Genomic DNA, 17,034 nt, shown 5'->3' with positions numbered 1-17,034 from the left:
TCATCCCACTCAGGCTTGAGGCCATCTCCTCCAATCTCTCTGCAATCATGGTCAGTGTGCTTGGAAGGCCTGTCACTCAGTACATCACACATTCTCTGCTGCTGCTCAATGGTTCTCCTTTTCATCAACGACCCCCAGGGTACAACATCTAAGTCCAGCTAAGCAGAACTAGGAGAGGGCTGCGCCCTCCAACGCAGACTCGCCACTGCTGTCCCTGTCTCCACCATCTGCTCTTGCTCACTTGTGAAGTGTGAGTCACCAGGTGAAAACCCAACTATCTGTCTAACTGATCCCACCAAAGTGCGAGTATCTGAGCTGGTGTATGGTTTTCATGAGTCCTGTGACAGTGCACCCTCGGAAAAAATCAGCTCCTCTAAGGATTTGTCGTCCGCGAGGTCCATGGACTCCTGCTGCACATGTGAAGGCCCTGCCTGAAAGAAAAGATATGAATTAGTATTGGCAAGGTAAGTATGATATTGTAGCGGTTCATGTAGATCGCCACTAAATAAGAGAGTTTGACTTCGATGAACTATTAACAAGTTGTTTATTTACAGGAACAGACTAATTACAGCAGGTAAGATAGCACGTAAGATGGCTGACTGTAGGAGCACCGTGGTGTAGGTCTTGTCCCAGCGGGGACTCCACGAGGACTGAGTTTGTAGTCCTGTGGGGAGCATGATGACGTCATCGCGTTTGTGCTGTGACGTCATCACGTTAGGGTGAATCTTAAAGGGGCAACGGCCCCAACAGGTAAGTTAAAAGGGCAACGGCCCCAACAGGTAAGCTAACATATATAAGTAAGTTAAGTACATACAGTTAGGTAAGTTAAAGGGAATTATGTATATATCTATATGTAAGGGACAACCGGTGGTACCGCCACATAGGCCCCCCCAGAATTCGCTTTAACGAAAGTCCATGGATGAGATGGTCTGATGAGCTGGTGGTCACGGCGGTCGTGCTGTCTCGACTTGGTAGGCGAGGTATGAAGATGCTGCTCGTGAGCGGATCCTTACGCGCGTCATGGCGAATAAAACGTATCCGTCAGGCAAAGGACCGTGGAGACGAGCGAAACAGCAGGCCTTGTCAGAGTGACGGGCAGGTTGGGCGGATGCGGGCGATGTCTCCGTTGATGTTGAAACAAGTCCTTGTTCCGACGAACTCTGCAGGAACGCCAAATGAGCGATCCAGAAGGACTTGACAGGCGAGGTCGGTGAACTCGCCGACAGGTGAGCGAAACTTTCGGGAGGCTGGAACGCACGGAACGGTGCGTGCCATAGTGCTACGACGATAACACAACAGAGGGTGAAGAGTTGCTGCGTTGATCAGTGATCGGTGAGGCCAGCAACTTTCACGTGGCTGATCGCGGCCGCAGGATGCCCGTTGGACCCGTCCTCGATGTGTGCAGTGTCAGTAGACGTTTGCGTTTGTTAAAGGGAAAACTGGAGAAAGGGCGGCAACGGTCCAGGTTGTTGTTGCTTTCAGGAGGGGTTAACTCTGCTTGGAGGGCGGCAACACTTGTAACAGTTGTAGATTTAGGAGAAAACAGCCGGGAGAGCGGCACGCCTTTTGTTCATGCCGAATCGTGTAGTAGGTAACACAACCAGCAGGCTGAAGGGCTAGTGCGTCGTCGGCGGAGAAGGAGTCGTCGTTTTTCATGAGGGATCGGTCCTCGTGGTTCGCGAGGGATGGGTCCTCGTGCACGAGGAGTGGGTCCTCGTGTTTCGCGGGGGTGAGTCCTCGTGGTATCCCCGCGGGGCGCGCTCCGATCTTGTGGGCCCGAACATGCTGTACCCCGCGCTTGGAGAGATGTATACTTGCTGTTGCTTTGGACGTAGAGGCGGACGATCCGTGTGGCGGTAGAAGAGTCGAATACGGAGACCGTGAGCACGTGCGTGGTCTGTGCCGCATCGATGTTCTCGGCGAACAGGGCTTCTACCTTCATAAAGCACGAGGGAGACCGTGGCTCCCTGGATTGCGGTAGCGACAGCGGAACGGCTGATGCTTCCATAGCGTGCTTCGTTTGTGAAAGACGTTCACAAACCCACCAATTGTAGCGCTGGTGGACGACGGTTGCCGTTGGTCGTGCTCTACCTCTGTGAGATCATTCGTGAAAAACAGGCTCACCTCCAAGCTGCGCTTCCGTTGCGAATAGGTACGCAAAGACGGGGTCGCTTTTGGTGGAATCGATGTTAGGCGGTTGCTGTTCCGTGGTTGTTCGTCGGTTGTGCGTTGGTCATCTTGAGGGAAGACAAGGTTCAGGCGCGTGTTGCTACTGTGAAAATCGTTCACGGATACGGGTTCACCAATTGTAGCGTTGGAATTGATGAGCTCCTGTAATCACGTCGGGGTCACCAATGTAGCGGTTCGTGTAGATCGCCACTAAATAAGAGAGTTTGACTTCGACGAACTATTAACAAGTTGTTTATTTACAGGAACAGACTAATTACAGCAGGTAAGATAGCAGGTAAGATGGCTGACTGTAGGAGCACCGTGGTGTAGGTCTTGTCCCAGCGGGGACTCCACGAGGACTGAGTTCGCAGTCCTGTGGGGAGCGTGATGACGTCATCGTGTTTGTGTTGTGACGTCATCACGTTAGGGTGAATCTTAAAGGGGCAACGGCCCCAACAGGTAAGTTAAAAGGGCAACGGCCCCAACAGGTAAGCTAACATATATAAGTAAGTTAAGTACATACAGTTAGGTAAGTTAAAGGGAATTATGTATATATATCTATATGTAAGGGACAACCGGTGGTACCACCACATAATCATTATGAAGATGATCATATTTTACTCGCTGTTGAAATCAAGTCAACAGGATTGAGTGTTGGATAACATGTGGGTCGCTGATGTTTAATTGTGTCACCAGGTAGCTGGGAGGTCCCCATCTCCCATCTCTGATGGCCAGGGACGCTGAAACACCACTGATCTCCAGCATCTCCTCCTCTGCATTTGTTAGCTGGAAAATCTGTGGAGGACCACCTCCGGTTCTCACCCTCTCCTTAGTGTTCTGTGCTCTCTTCTCCTGCAATGGGGGAAAGAACAGACCTACGAGTGACTCTAATGGCATTCAATGGATGCAGTGCATTTGGTGAGGGGTGAAGGAGTTAGACTTACCAGAATTCAAATGAAAATAGTACCGATTATAAAAGCAAATCTAGTCCAGCACCAGGCACCCACAAAAATGAAACCAAATGTCAAATGTGTGTATGAAACTAACACCTCATCACTCAGGAATGCAAATAGGGCTCTGAACCCAATGGTGTCATTGACACCTAGTGAGCAAGCCTTGAGGCACAAAGGCGAAATGTGCCAGATTAATTATCATGCAGTATGCAAAATAGGAATAATTTAAGACAGTAACTTCAATCTACAACCGTTAAACATTTTAATGAAACTGTGTTAGTCATGAGCCTATCAAAGAAGATATTTATCTTAGGAATGAGTAAGGCAGAGCAGATTTTTTTTTAACAAGTTAATTTGATATGGTATTGTTGGGCCATATTTTCCTCATTTTTCAAAACTGGTAAAATATTTGTTTTCCATTGAAATTTATAGTTCAGTAAATGAAGGTCCTGTTGAGAGAGAAAAAAAGAAAGAAAGAAAGCAAGCAAGCTACAACACTGGCATTTACCCGACATTGTGGAAAACTGCCCAAGTATCTCCTGTCCACAAAAAGCAGGACAAATCCAATCTGGCCAATTACCGCCCCATCAGTCTACTCTCAATCATCAGCAAAGTGATGGAAGGTGTCATCGACAGTGCTATCAAGCAGCACTTACTCACCATAAACCTGCTTACTGATGCCCAGTTTGGGTTCCGTCAGGACCACTCGACTCAAGACCTCATTACAGCCTTGGTTCAAACATGGACAAAAGAGCTGAATTCCAGAGGTGAGGTGAGAGTGACTGCCCTTGACATCAAGGCAGCATTTGACCGAGTGTGGCATCAAGGAGTCCTAGTAAAACTGAAGTCAATGGGAATCGGGGGGAAAACTCTCCACTGGCTGGAGTCATACTGAGCATGGTTGTGGTTGTTGGAGGTCAATCATCACAGCCCCAGGACATCACTGCAGGAGTTCCTCAGAGCAGTGTCTTAGGTCCAAACATCTTTACCTGCTTCATCAATGACCTTCCCTACATCATAAGGACAGAAGTGGGGATGTTCGCTGATGACTACACAGTGTTCAGTGCCATTCACAACTCCTCAGATAATTAAGCTGTCCATGTCCGCATGCAGCAAGACCTGGATGACATTCAGGCTTGGGCTGATAAGTGGCAGGTAACATTCGCGCCACACAAGTGCCAGGCAATGACTATCTCCAACAAGCGAGCGTCCAACCACCGCCCCTTGACATTCAATGACATTACCGCACCAAATCCCCCTCCATCAATATCCTGGGGCTCACCATTGACCAGAAACTTAACTGGACCAGCCACATAAATACTGTGGCAACAAGAGCAGGTCAGAGGCTGGGTATTCTGTGGCAAGTGTCTCACCTCCTGACTCTCCAAAGACTTTCCAACAGCTACAAGGCACAAGTCAGGAGTGACGTAATAAAACTCACTATGCACTTGGTTTGAGCATAAAGCAAGGCTTTAATCAACTTATTTCAGAACATGGAAGTCTAGTTGTATCCACTAGCTCCCTTGTCTTTACAAAATGTCCCTGGCAAGCTGGGGCCAACGCCCAAGTATTTATACTCCTTGGACGGCGCCACCAGCTGGCCGTCCAGTGTTATTTCATAGGCAGTTTCTCGATGATGAGTTTTGTGACAAGGAGTGTGATGGAATACTCTCCACTTTGCCTGGATGAGTGCAGCTCCAACAACACTCAAGAAGCTCGACACTATCCAAGTCAAAGCAGCCCGCTTGATTGGCACCCCATCCACCACCTTAAACATTCACTCCCTCCATCATTGGCGTACCGTGGCTGCGGTGTGTACCATCTACAAGATGCACTGCAGCAACTTGCCAAGGCTTCTTCGGCAGCACCTCCCAAACCCGTGACCTCTACCACCTAGAAAGACAAGGGCAGCAGGCGCATGGGAACACCACCACCTCCAAGTTCCCCTCCAAGTCACACACCATCATGACTTGGAAGTATATCACCATTCCTTCACTGTTGCTGGGTCAGAATCCTGGAACTCCTTCTCTAACAACACTGCAGCAGTTCAAAAAGGTGGCTCACCACCACCTCCTCAAGGGCAACTAGGTTTGGGCAATAAATGCTGGCCTTGCCAGCGATGCCCACATCCCATAAATGAATATTTAAAAAAAAATAACTTTGGTAATGTAGGAAAACAAGTTGTCTAATAGTAAATAAAAACAGAAAATGCCTGAAATACTCAGCAGGTCAGGCAGCATCTGTTGAGAGAGAAACAGAGTTAATGTTTCAGGTCGATGACCTTTCATCAGAACTGGAAAAAGTTAGAGATGTAACAGATTTTAAGCAAGTGCAGGGGCAGAGAAAGGGGGAGGAGAGGAAAGAACTAAATGGAAGGTCTGTGATAGGGTGGAGGGCAGAAGTGATTAAATGACAAAAGGGATGATGGTGCAAGGCAAAAGGGGATGGTAATGAGAAAAGTCAGAGAGAAGAGCAGAACTTCTTCAAGATGGGCTTTCCTGGAGAGAAATGGCAAGCCTGCTGGTCATTATAATTTCATGAGGAAGGTTAATGCATCATTATATTAAATGTTGGTATTGTAGGAGGGAATTATATTGGCCCGGAATAGCTTTCTTGAAGTTAATTTGAATGTAGTGCTGTTAGAAGGGTGTCCGCAGCATACATTAGCCATCAAACTGTCTAAGCAGCCAATCGCATTGAAGAATTCTCACAGACAACAAAAGCACTGATTATCACTCACTTTTTAAAAATGTTACAGAAAGCGAAATAAAGATTCAACATACACATGGGGTTGATGTAGAAATTGAAATATCATAAACAAACTTTAAAAACAATAAAAAAATTATATATTTTTTATTATTTTAACAATCTAGTCATTTTTATCATAATGGAGAAATTTGACATTCTGCAAATATAAAATTATTTTTTCAGGGCCAGAACAATTGTTCAGCAGTCACTATGCCATTAAAATCCCAGTTAGACCTATTTCAACAATGCTTAATTTTTTATGGGGTGTTTAACAGTGAAATTGAGCAGAAAAAAAGAGGTTTTTGTCAGTTTAAGTGATTTCCCTGATTGCCGGCTATGGGGAGTTCCACAGCGCTGCTTGTGGTGGAGCAGAAAATGACTGACCGCAACTTCAGGATTTCCACATTTATCTGCACATGCGCTAAATCCTGAAGTTACGATCAGTTTCAGAGGGGTAATGACAGCGAACGTTGAAGGTTTCGCCATCATTATCACCGCAAAATCCGGGCCAAAATATGGAAAATTAAGTACTGCTCATATAACAGAACAAGAGTTAAAGAAAAATTAAACCTGCATCACATAAAATTCCACATCACAGCCATCACAGGCAATCATATTTTTGTAGGGATAAGAGAGTATCATTTTTGCAGAGTAAACCTGAAATGTTCTTGATAATTACAACGAAAATGATTGATTGCGCATTTGAATGTTGTGGTGCAGATTGGCATTATTGCGTGCTGCATGATAAAAATTTTAAACGTCGAGTAACTTTTGTTGGGGTACTTCACTAGTGTTCTGTTACCAAATGATTCCGGTAGAGGTACTATTCATTTTTATTTACTGGGGACTCATATTTTACAGATTTTTGAAATTAATGTGATAGAATGACGTAAATACCCTTTCAGTTTTAAATATGTTTGGGCACTACATATTATAGTGTTCTCTAGAATAATTTTGTAAGAATAATAGATTTTGAGGAATGACTCTGATCATTATTATAAGATTTGATGTTGCTTCCATTCAACCACCATTTAAACCTCTGCTCTGTTCCTTTCTACAATAAACACAAGAGGTGCTTATAGACTTACAGCATTCAGGATCAGTGGGTTTAAGCTCCTTATTCTGCACATTGCTCGCACAGACTGTTATGACTTTTAAATACATGTATCGGGTGATTGTCCAGGCAGTTGAAACTCATTAAGCTAAAAACTCAGATACCCATTGGCTGGTCAATCAACATAACCAATGCATTCTGTTATCATTATACTTTCTTGTGCCTCTATGAACTGCTGATGGATAAAGAGTCAGTTTTGAAAATCCTCCATGGCGGCTTTTCAGCTCTGCTAACAATAGGCTCCCTCGGTTAGAATGCTATTTTCAGATAGGTCTCAGATGAGCAGCCAACTGTAGTTCCATTTGCCTATTTACACTTCTGTTTTTTTCACTTTCCAGTTGATTACTATTGTGGAATACTTTTTTTTGACAGCTGGAAAGAAAGTTATTTATCAATTGGAAAGAATACGTCTTTCATTTGGATCACTGAGAGAGTTGTTCATATCCTATGGATTGCTCCACATTTCTGTACAGTTTCCGTCACCTAACATCATAGGTGTCAAACTCCAAGAGGCCTTTGAGGTGATCTCAGGGAGTCCAGGGGCTTATCAGAGTACTGTATTTTCCTGAATTTGTTGACTTATTAGCACATTATTTGTGTTACTGTATAATAAAAAGATTTTCCGCAATGATAGCGCAGTTTTCCTTTGAATAGCTGACTCTGTGTTTTGGAAGTTAGAAGAGGTAGGCCTAGAAATTTGTCTCGGGCTGTGGCACAAAACGGTATTGGATCGGCTGCCCGTTATACGCAGCACCTGCAGTCAGTGGAACTGAATATCAGGCGCTGCGTCTAACGGGCAGCGATCCGATACCGCCTGCTCTGCACCACCACCTGAGATGAATTTCTAAGCCATTGTCTCTGGGCATGTGTCAATACTTGCAGTGGGTCCCCTACACAGTTAAGTTTGAAAAACACTCCTGAACAGCGTATTGTATTTTTTTTTAAAAGAAAGACTTGCATTTCTATAGCGCCTTTCATGACCTCAGGGCGTCCTAAAGCACTTTACAGCCAATATAGTGCATTTGAAGTGTAGTCACTGTTGTAATGTAGGGAATGCACAGCCAACTTGCACACAGCAAGATCACACAACAGCAATGTGATGACCAGATAATCTGTTTTTGTGATGTTGATTGAGGGATAAATATGGACCCAGACACTGGGGAAAACTCTCCTGCTCTTCTTTGAATAGTGCCATGCCATCCACCTGAGGGAGCAGACAGGGCCTCGGTTTAACGTCTCCTCTGAAAGATGGCACCTCTGACAGTGCAGCACTCCCTTAGCACTGCACTGGGAGTGTCAGCCTAGATATTGTGCTCTGAAGTGACATGAACCCACGACCTTCTGACTCACAGGCGAGAGTGCTACCCCACTGATCCACGGTTGGCACCTAACAAAAGGAGAAGGAAAGTGTAGGGAAAGTATAGTTCCTAATTGAAGAGTAAAGTTGTTTTTTGAAGATTTGCTTTTTTTTGATGATTAGGTTTCAAAACATTATCATTGATGGTTCAATAGCATCATAACTTTAAACAATGAAATAATTATTTTCCTTTCCAGGTATATCAACGAGAAATATTTTGGTCCAGCATTCAGTATGCATGCAACAGTAGCAATGCATCAAATTAGCAAACTTTTCTTTACCTTCATAACTTAGTCTACACGGTCATTATTCATGTTTTTTGGTCAATGCAAACCAAAATTCATTCCACTGCTATCATCCCTTTATCCTGACCAGAACAACTTGATCGTGTGGAAGATGGCATGAACCATATCAACCAAGACATGAAGGAAGCTGAGAAAACTTTAAAAGATTTAGGGAAATGCTGTGGCCTTTTCATATGTCCTTGTAACAAGTAGGTACTGGGTGCTGGCTCTGATGTGTGGTGTCCAGCTGTCAAAGTGAATGTCTGAAGTGTTTCTTTTGAATTGTCTTTCTTCTTTGTCCTTTCTTTCTCATCTGCTTTTCATTGTGTGGGGGAATTTTTAAAAAAAATCTTGTGTTTAATCAGAACAACTGGAACGCATCGAGGAAGGAATGGACCAAATCAATAAGGACATGAAAGAAGCAGAAAAGAATTTGACAGATCTAGGAAAATTCTGTGGTCTTTGTGCCTGTCCATGTATCAAGTAGGTGCTGTCTGCTTGCCTGACTGCCTGCCTGCCTAAGCATCTGGGCACCCAAGGCTCAAATTAAGCCTTGTACAGCTCATCCACGCTTGGCCTTAGTGGCAGGATGAGTGTGTGGCATGCAGAAAAATGATACCGTTTAAAGGCATCCATTTTATAGTGTAGACTATCCAGTTGATTTAATGCATAAAGAAATCAGGCATGCTGCAGCAGAAACATCCACTTTTGATGTCACCTTTATAAAATATGCCTTACATGCTCATTATACAGATATCAAACTATAATCTGAAGATGTTAAAATATAAATAATAGACTATTACCAGAACACACTCAGTTTGTTATCAGTCAACTGATCTGTTCAAGAATGACCTATTTTATGTGCAATGTGATGTGGGTAATAGTGTGTGATGTGAACATGTTCAGTTAAGCTGCAATGAATGAATTGTGTGCAATTATGGATTTTAGCATGTTGAGATCCATTTTAATGCATAACGCAGCTGGGTTCATTATTGCTATTAAACGTCAACTATTGCTTTAGAGGGAAAATCAAACAAGCATGTGAAAAGAATGTGGCTAACTCAACCTCCCTGAAAGCATGGTATAATATGGCAGTCTGAACATGATTCCCAGCAAAGCACAGGCAGAAATTTTGACATAAATCAATCAACATATGCTCTTTTGTAGTCAGTATTCACCACCATTTTGTGAAACGATGAATTGTTACCCAAGCATGTTTATTGTGACTAATTTGTTTAATGCCTGAATGTGTTCTTGTATGTTATGTAATAGTCTATTATTTGAGCATGTAGACATACAGCAGGTGATGATACAGGATCTGAGCATATGCAGTAAGCTGTGAATAAGTCAGGATAGGTTGCAACTTCCAAAAATGAATCCTGAAATATATGCAATAACAACAGCAACAAATTAGCATTTTTAATTTTTTTTCAAAAGTTACCGAGATTATGAAAGGTGCTTTTTCCCACCTGATCTTTGGGAGTCCAGGCCTTGACCCTGATCCTGACCGAGGTGGGCCCCACTTCCACGGACCAGGCGTTCCTCCGCTGACACTATGCCGGGTCCCAACAGAGAGCTGAGCACAGGAACTCTTGACTCGGGGGATGCCTGCTCCCTTATGCCTAGGGGCTTATAGGGGTGTGCAAGGGGCTCTTCCCCCACAAGGCCACCCCGTGAAAGGCATATTTGGGTCTTGGCCTTGTTTGCGGCTGTTCCCCCACAAGACCTCCTTAGATGTGTGAAAAATTAATGGTGCATAATCCTTTAAAATAAAATGCACCATTTCAATACCAGTTCTGCTTGATGATGATGGCAGGATAACAGGCGCACAATTCTCACTGACATTATTTCAATGATGGTGAAGTTAGGTCCAATTTTCAAAACCTTTGTATTACACTATGTCACTTCCAATAGTTTACTTTTTAACAAAATGTGTCCATTTTCCATATGTTTGCAGCAATCACATTCAAAAATAAACGTTAAAAATTTTCCACCGTGGTTATCTTCAACTGCGGCATGAGTTTCCCCAATGATCAATGGCTACAAGTCACTTCCATAAATGCAACAGCTTGCCAGTCTAGGGGAGGAATGACATACCACCTTTAATTTATTGTAGTCCTTGTGGAAAATGAAATCAAGCATTTGCATTATAAAATTCGATATTTAAAATGTTTTATTAATAACGGAACATTTGCATGCTATTATAATAAACAAGCCAGGGCACAAAACATGGATTTTTGATTCAGAATCAGCAGTCACGAATTGATTTCTATTTTATTTAAACAAAATTTCACTAGCTCATTCAATTGGTTGAAATGATAAAGGCCCTTCGGCTCCTCCGTACAAAATGCAATCCCCCACTGGCTTCCCATTACAGCATTTATTTGATAAACGAGTCCTGTGTCCTGACCTCAACCACCCTTCATGACAGCCCAGTCCAAGTGTTAATCACCTCCTTGTTGAATAAGTTTGGAATGTGCCATTTGCTACTTTTCACGATGGCTTGAGAATGAAAGTTGCAAATTTTGTGGGAAAATTCACCATGTACCTGATTTGGTGCAGTGACGAATGATTTTGAAGGTATCCACCAGTTATAGGGTGACACAATTCATAAATGTATTGTGGCATAAACATGGGTTTGACCTGCAACCTTAGAATGGGCCTGCTGTATGTTATGTGATCGTGGCACAGTATCGTCTTGTCAAAGTAAAAGCGGGGTCGTTTTTTTTTAAGTTCCATGAAAACATATTCATGTGAAAAACAAATTAATGGACTGCTGAGTGAAACATGTAACAGTTAGGACCATCCCGCCTCCCCGCCCCGTTATCAGCTCTTTAGCTGCCCGCTTTAGGAGACCAAGACAGTCGTCCCATGATAACTTGCTGCTGATTTTCTCTCTCTTCTTCACCATGAGGGAACACCCAGCATTTTCTTTCACACCTTGTCTTAATGGCACTTCCAAGACCCAGAACTAGCACACGATGACTGAGAGCAACAGTCTGGTAGCATCATGTTATTGAACCAACATGCCTGCATCAACAGGCTACCTATTTGTTTCCATGTTGAAAAGAACCATAGTGGGTATAATCGGGTGGTGGCAGGTACGCAGAATAGGGGCAGGCGCATTTGACGACCATTATACCACAATCCCGATTGAAGTGAATTGAACTGAATATCGGGCGTAACAGGCGACTGGCAGATTGGAAAACCTCAATGGTCTTATTGAAGCATGAAAGATTCTGAGGGGGTTGGACAGGGTAGATGCTGGATGTTTCCCCTCGTGGAGGAATCTAGAACTAGGGGGCATAGTCTCAGAATAAGGGGTCGCCCATTTAAGACAGAAATGAGGAGGAATTTCTTCTCTCAGAGGGTCGTGAATCTTTGGAATTCTCTTCCCCAGAGAGCTGTGGAGGCGGAGTCATTGAATATATTCAAGGCGGAGATAGACAGATTTTTGAGCTACAGGGGAGTCAAGGGTTATGGGGAGCGGGCAGGAAAGTGGAGTTGAGGCCAAAATAGGATCAGCCATGATCTTATTAAATGGCGGAGCAGGCTCGAGGGGCCAAATGGCTTACTCCTGCTTCTTATGTTCTTATGTTCTTATAAATGTAACACCCCTATTCAAGAAAGGAGGGAGACAGAAAGCAGGAAACTAAAGACCAGTTAGCCTAACATCTGTCATTGGGAAAATGCTGGAATCCATTATTAAGGAAGTAATAGCAGGACATTTAGAAAATCATAATACAATCAAGCAGAGTCAGCATGGTTTTATGAAAGGGAAATCCTGTTTGACAAATTTACTAGAGTTCTTTGAGGATGTAATGAGTAGGGTAGATAAAGTGAAACCAGTAGACGTAGTGTATTTGGATTTCCAGAAGGCAGTCGATAAGGTGCCGCATAAAAGGTTACTGCAACAGATAAGAGCTCACGGGGTTGGGGGTAATATATTAGCATGGATAGAGGATTGGCTAACTAACAGAAAAGAGAGAGTCGGGATAAATGGGTCATTTTATGTTGGCAAACTGTAACTAGTGGGGTGCCACAGGGATCAATGCTGGGGCCTCAACTATTTACAATCTATATTAATGACTTGAATGAAGGGACCGAGTGTAATGTAGCCAAATTTGCTGATGATACAAAGATAGCTGGGAAAGCAAGTTGTGAAGAGGACACAGAGTCTGCAAAGGGATATAGATAGGTTAAGTGAGTTGGCAAAAATTTGGCAGATGGAGTATAATGTGGGAAAATGTGAGGTTATCCACTTTGGTAGGAAGAATAAAAAAGCTAATTATTATTTAAATGGAGAGACACTACAAAATGCTGCAGTACAGAAGGATCTGGGGGTCCTCGTACATGAAACACAAAAAGTTAGCATGCAGGTACAGCAGGTAATTAGGAAGGCAAATGGAATGTTGGCCCTTATTGCAAGGGAGATGGTGTATAAGAACATAAGAAATAGGAGTAGGAGTAGGCCAATCGGCCCCTCGAGCCTGCTCCGCCATTCAATAAGATCATGGCTGATCTGATCCTAACCGCCAATCCACTATCACAGAACCATCTCCTGAATCTAACAGAATTAGACACACGAAATAGGAGCAGGATCAGGCTACACGGCCCCTGGGCCCGCTCTGCTACCCACAGGGCCATGACCGATCCGAACCTAGATTCATGTCCAAATTCCTGCCCGCTCCCCGTAACCCTTAATTCCCTTTACTTCTAGGAAACTGTCTATTTCTGTTTAAAATTTATGTAATGATGTAGCTTCTACAGCTTTTTGGGGCAGCATATTCCATGGACCTACCACCCTCTGAGTGAAGTAGTTCCTCCTCATCTCAGTTTTGAAAGAGCAGCCCCTTATTCTAAGACTATGCCCCCTAGTTCTAGTTTCACCCATCATCGGGAACATTCTCCCCGCATCCACCCGATCCAACCCCTTCACAATCTTATATGTTTCAATAAGATCGCCTCTCATTCTTCTGAACTCCAATGAGTAGAGTCCCAATCTACTCAACCTCTCCTCATATGTCCATCCCCTCATCCCCGGGATTAACCGAGTGAACCTTCTTTGTACTGACTCGAGAGCAAGTATGTCTTTTCTTAAGTATGGACACCAAAACTGTATGCAGTATTCCAGGTGCGGTCTCACCAATACCTTGTACAACTGAAGCAATACCTCCCTATTTTTATATTCCAACCCCCTAGCAATGAACGCCAACATTCCATTGGCCTTCTTAATCACTTGCTGCACCTGCATACTAACCTTTTGAGTTTCGTGCACCAGGACCCCCAGATCCCTTTGCACTTCAGTACTTTCCAGTTTCTTGCCATTAAGATAATAACTTGCTCTACGATTTTTCCTGCCAAAGTGCATAACCTCACACTTTCCAGTATTGTATTCCATCTGCCAAATCTCTGCCCACTTACTTAGCCTGTCTATGTCCCCTTGCAGGTTTTTTATGTCCTCCTCATTCACTACTTTCCCTCCCATCTTAGTATCACCTGCAAACTTTGATATGTTACACTCGGTCCCCTCCTCCAAATCGTTAATATAGATTGTAAAGAGTTGGGGACCCAGCACTGACCCCTGCGGAACACCACTAGTTACTGATTGCCAGTCTGAGAATGAATCATTTATCCCAACTCTCTGCCTTCTGTTAGATAGCCAATCCTCTATCCATGCCAGAATATTACCCCCAATCCTGTGATTTTTTATCTTAAGCAATAATCTTTTGTGTGGCACCTTGTCAAATGCCTTTTGGAAGTCTAAATACACTACGTCCACTGGTTCCCCTTTATCCACCCTATATGTTACTTCCTCAAAGAACTCCAGCAAATTTGTCAAACATGACTTCCCCTTCATAAAACCATGCTGACTTTGTCCTATTAAATTATGATTATCCAAATGTCCTGTTCCTGTCTCCTTAATAATGGACTCCAAAATTTTACCTACCACAGATGTTAGGCTAACCAGTCTATAGTTTCCAGCCTTCTGTCTACTGCCCTTTTTAAATAAGGGTGTTACATTAGCAGTTTTCCAGTCTGTCGGGACCTTTGCCTAGTCCAGGGAGCTTTGGAAAATTATTACCAATGCATCCACAATCCCTACCGCCACTTCCCTCAAGACCCTAGGATGTAAGCCATCCGGTCCAGGTGATTTATCCGCCTTGAGTCCCATTATTTTACCGAGTACCACTTCCTTAGTGATTTTGATCGTGTTTAGCTCCTCCCCCCCATAGCCCCCTGTTTGTCCAGTGTTGGGATATTCTTAGTGTCCTCTACTGTAAAGACTGATACAAAATATTCATTCAGTGTTTTTGCCATCTCCATATTTCCCACCATTAATTTCCCGGTCTCATCCGCTAAGGGACCAACATTTACTTTAGCCACCCTTTTTCTTTTTATATAACTATAAAAACTCTTACTATCTGTTTTTATATTTGTTGCTAATTTACTTTCATAATCTATCTTCCCTTTCTTAATTAATCTTTTTGTTATTTTTTGCTGTCTTTTAAAGTTTTCCCAATCCTCTATCCTTCCACTAGATTTGGCTACCTTATATGCCCTTGTTTTAGTCGAATACTATCCTTAATTTCTTTACTTAGCCACGGATGGCTGTCTTTTCTTTTACATCCTTTTCTTCTCAGTGGAATATATTTTTTTTGGAAGTTGTAAAATAACTCCTTAAATGTACACCACTGATCATGTATCGTCTTACCCTTTAATCTATTTTCCCAATCCACTCTACTCAGTTCCACTCTCATACCTTCATAGTCTCCTTTATTCAAGCTTAGCACGTTTGTTTGAGATCCAACCTTCTCACCCTCTAATTGAATATGGAATTCAACCATGTTATGGTCACTCATTCCAAGGGGATCCTTTACTAGGACATTTTTAATTAATCCTGTCTCGTTACACAGGACCAGATCTAAGGTTGCTTGCCCCCTGGTCAGTTCAGTTACATACTGCTCAAGAAACCCATGCCTAATACACTCAATGAACTCATCCTCAAGGCAGCCCTGCCCAATTTGATTTGTCCAATTAAAAGATAGTTAAAATCTCCCATAATTATAGATGTTCCCTTATTACAAGCCTCAACTATTTCCTGATTGATACTCCGTCCAACAGAGTTGCAACTGTTCGGAGGCCTATAGACTATGCCCACTAGTGTTTTTTTCCCCTTATTATTCCTTATCTCCACCCAAACTGTTTCATTATCCTGATCTTTTGACCCAATATCATTTCTCTGTATTACAGTGATTTCTTCCTTTATTAACATAGCCACCCCACCTCCCCTTCCTTCCTGCCTGTCCTTCCTGATTGTTAAATAACCTGGTATGTTTAATTCCCAGGCATTGTCACCCTGCAGCCATGTTTCTGTAATGGCCACAAGATCATACCCATATGTAGTTATTTGTGCCATTAACTCGTCTATTTTGTTACGAATGCTACGTGCATTCAGATAGAGAACTTTCAAATATGTTTTGTGACACTTAGTTCCTGCTTTTGCCCTTTTTATTACTTTACCTTTTACTCCATACCTTCTGCCTCTTCCTGACACGCTCTGGTTTTTAATTTCCCCACTGCTACCTAAGTCTATGACCTTCTCTGTTGTCATTTTTATTATTTGCTCTCTAGGAACATTCCCCCACTAGTTAGTTTAAAGCCCTCTCTACAGCCCTAGTTATATGATCCGCCAGGACTCTAGCCCCAGCACTGGCCAAGTGAAGCCTGTCCCAACGGAACAGCTCCCTCCTGCCCCAGTACTGGTGCCAGTGTCCCAGGAAGCAAAACCCATTTCTCCCACACCAGTCTTTGAGCCACGCATTTAACTCTCTAATTTTATTTGTCCTAGCCAAATTCGCTCGTGGCTCAGGTAATAATCCAGAGATTATTACCCTTGAGGTTCTGTCTTTTAATTTGACCCCTAGCTGCTCATACTCCTTTAACAGAACCGGCTTCCTAGTCCTATCTACGTCGTTTGTACCAACATGGACCACGACAACTGGATCCACCCCCTCCCACTGCAAGTTTCTTTCCAGCCCAGAGGAGATGTCCTTAACCCTGGCACCGGGTAGGCAACACAGCCTACGGGACTCTCGCTCTCGGCTGCAGAGAACTCTATCTATCCCCCTAATAATACTATCTCCTACCACTACAACATTTCTAGTTACTCCCCCCTCTTGAATGGCCCCCCGCTCCACGGTGCTGTGGCCAGGTTGCTCATCCTCCCTGCAGTTCCTGCTCCTGTCCCCACAGGGAGTAAGAACCTCGAACCTGTTGGACAAGAGCAAGGGCTGCGGCTCCTCCAACACTACCTCCTGGATCCCCGTACCTGCCTCACTCGTAGTCACACCGTCCTGTCCCTGACCATGGGCTACATCTGAATTAATTAACTTCATAGGTGTGACC

The 17,034-nt window shown here is 43.6% G+C and overlaps 1 protein-coding gene across 3 annotated transcripts in view; it reads left to right on the top strand.

The window, feature by feature from the left end:
* The window catches only part of LOC147121437 (synaptosomal-associated protein 25), a 190,648-nt gene that overhangs the window by 163,202 nt on the left and 10,412 nt on the right, over positions 1–17,034 (top strand). For 2 of the 3 annotated variants that reach the window (XM_085981677.1, XM_085981678.1), the window contains exon 5: positions 8,991–9,108. In XM_085981677.1, coding sequence (XP_085837803.1) covers positions 8,991–9,108 — 118 coding nt within the window. Of the gene's footprint in view, positions 1–8,716; positions 8,835–8,990; positions 9,109–17,034 lie in introns of all 3 variants that reach the window. The other variant, XM_085981679.1, reaches the window with a different exon arrangement.

The sequence above is a fragment of the Somniosus microcephalus genome, chromosome 3 (assembly GCF_052327205.1).
Source record: "Somniosus microcephalus isolate GS21.2 chromosome 3, FLI_Smic_1.0, whole genome shotgun sequence".
Lineage (NCBI taxonomy): Eukaryota > Metazoa > Chordata > Chondrichthyes > Squaliformes > Somniosidae > Somniosus > Somniosus microcephalus.
The sequence above is the reverse complement of the archived record's forward strand: the minus strand, read 5'-3'. Positions and strand labels throughout refer to the sequence as shown.